Source organism: Camelina sativa, chromosome 10 (genome assembly GCF_000633955.1).
Source record: "Camelina sativa cultivar DH55 chromosome 10, Cs, whole genome shotgun sequence".
NCBI lineage: Eukaryota > Viridiplantae > Streptophyta > Magnoliopsida > Brassicales > Brassicaceae > Camelina > Camelina sativa.
In genome coordinates this window covers 15,762,974-15,763,509 of record NC_025694.1, presented here as the reverse complement: position 1 = coordinate 15,763,509, position 536 = coordinate 15,762,974, and the positions used below count along the sequence as shown (strand labels likewise).

Genomic DNA, 536 nt, shown 5'->3' with positions numbered 1-536 from the left:
TCTTTTTTTATAATCTTCTTGCAAGCATTATAATTAGGTTCACTGGGGCAATCTTATGCATATGTCTGTTCCTATGACCGAGTTCTACTCTGTCCAAGATGATTGGCTATTCGGTAATAACTTTATGCTGTCAACTGGTAGATGAATCCGTTATCATTTATTCTTATAATGGGGAGGGTTAAAGTATTCAAATGTTTGTTATACCTGTTTGACATCGTAGGTCTCTTTATCACTATTCCTGTAGACAGGAGATATTTAATGGACATTCCATTTGTGATCCTCTTACACTCTCGCTATTGTTGCTTCAGGTTCAAAATGCTGATGACAATAAGTACCCTGAACACGTGGAACCCACACTCACATTCATTCTTCAAAAGACCGGGATTGTTGTTTTAAACAATGAGTGTGGCTTCATGCCTGAGAATATTCGGGCCCTGTGTGATGTTGGTCGATCCACAAAGAAAGGATCTGGTGGATACATAGGGAAGAAAGGAATTGGCTTCAAGTCAGTGTTTCGGGTATGTACAATCCAAGCT

At 39.2% G+C, this 536-nt stretch overlaps 1 protein-coding gene across 1 annotated transcript in view; it reads left to right on the top strand.

Annotated features, from left to right (window-relative positions):
• Positions 1-536, top strand: part of LOC104720419 — a 15,800-nt gene that overhangs the window by 6,608 nt on the left and 8,656 nt on the right. Inside the window, exons 7-8 of the mRNA XM_010438323.2 lie at positions 221-240; positions 309-518. Coding sequence (XP_010436625.2) covers positions 221-240; positions 309-518 — 230 coding nt within the window. The remainder of the gene's footprint in view (positions 1-220; positions 241-308; positions 519-536) is intronic.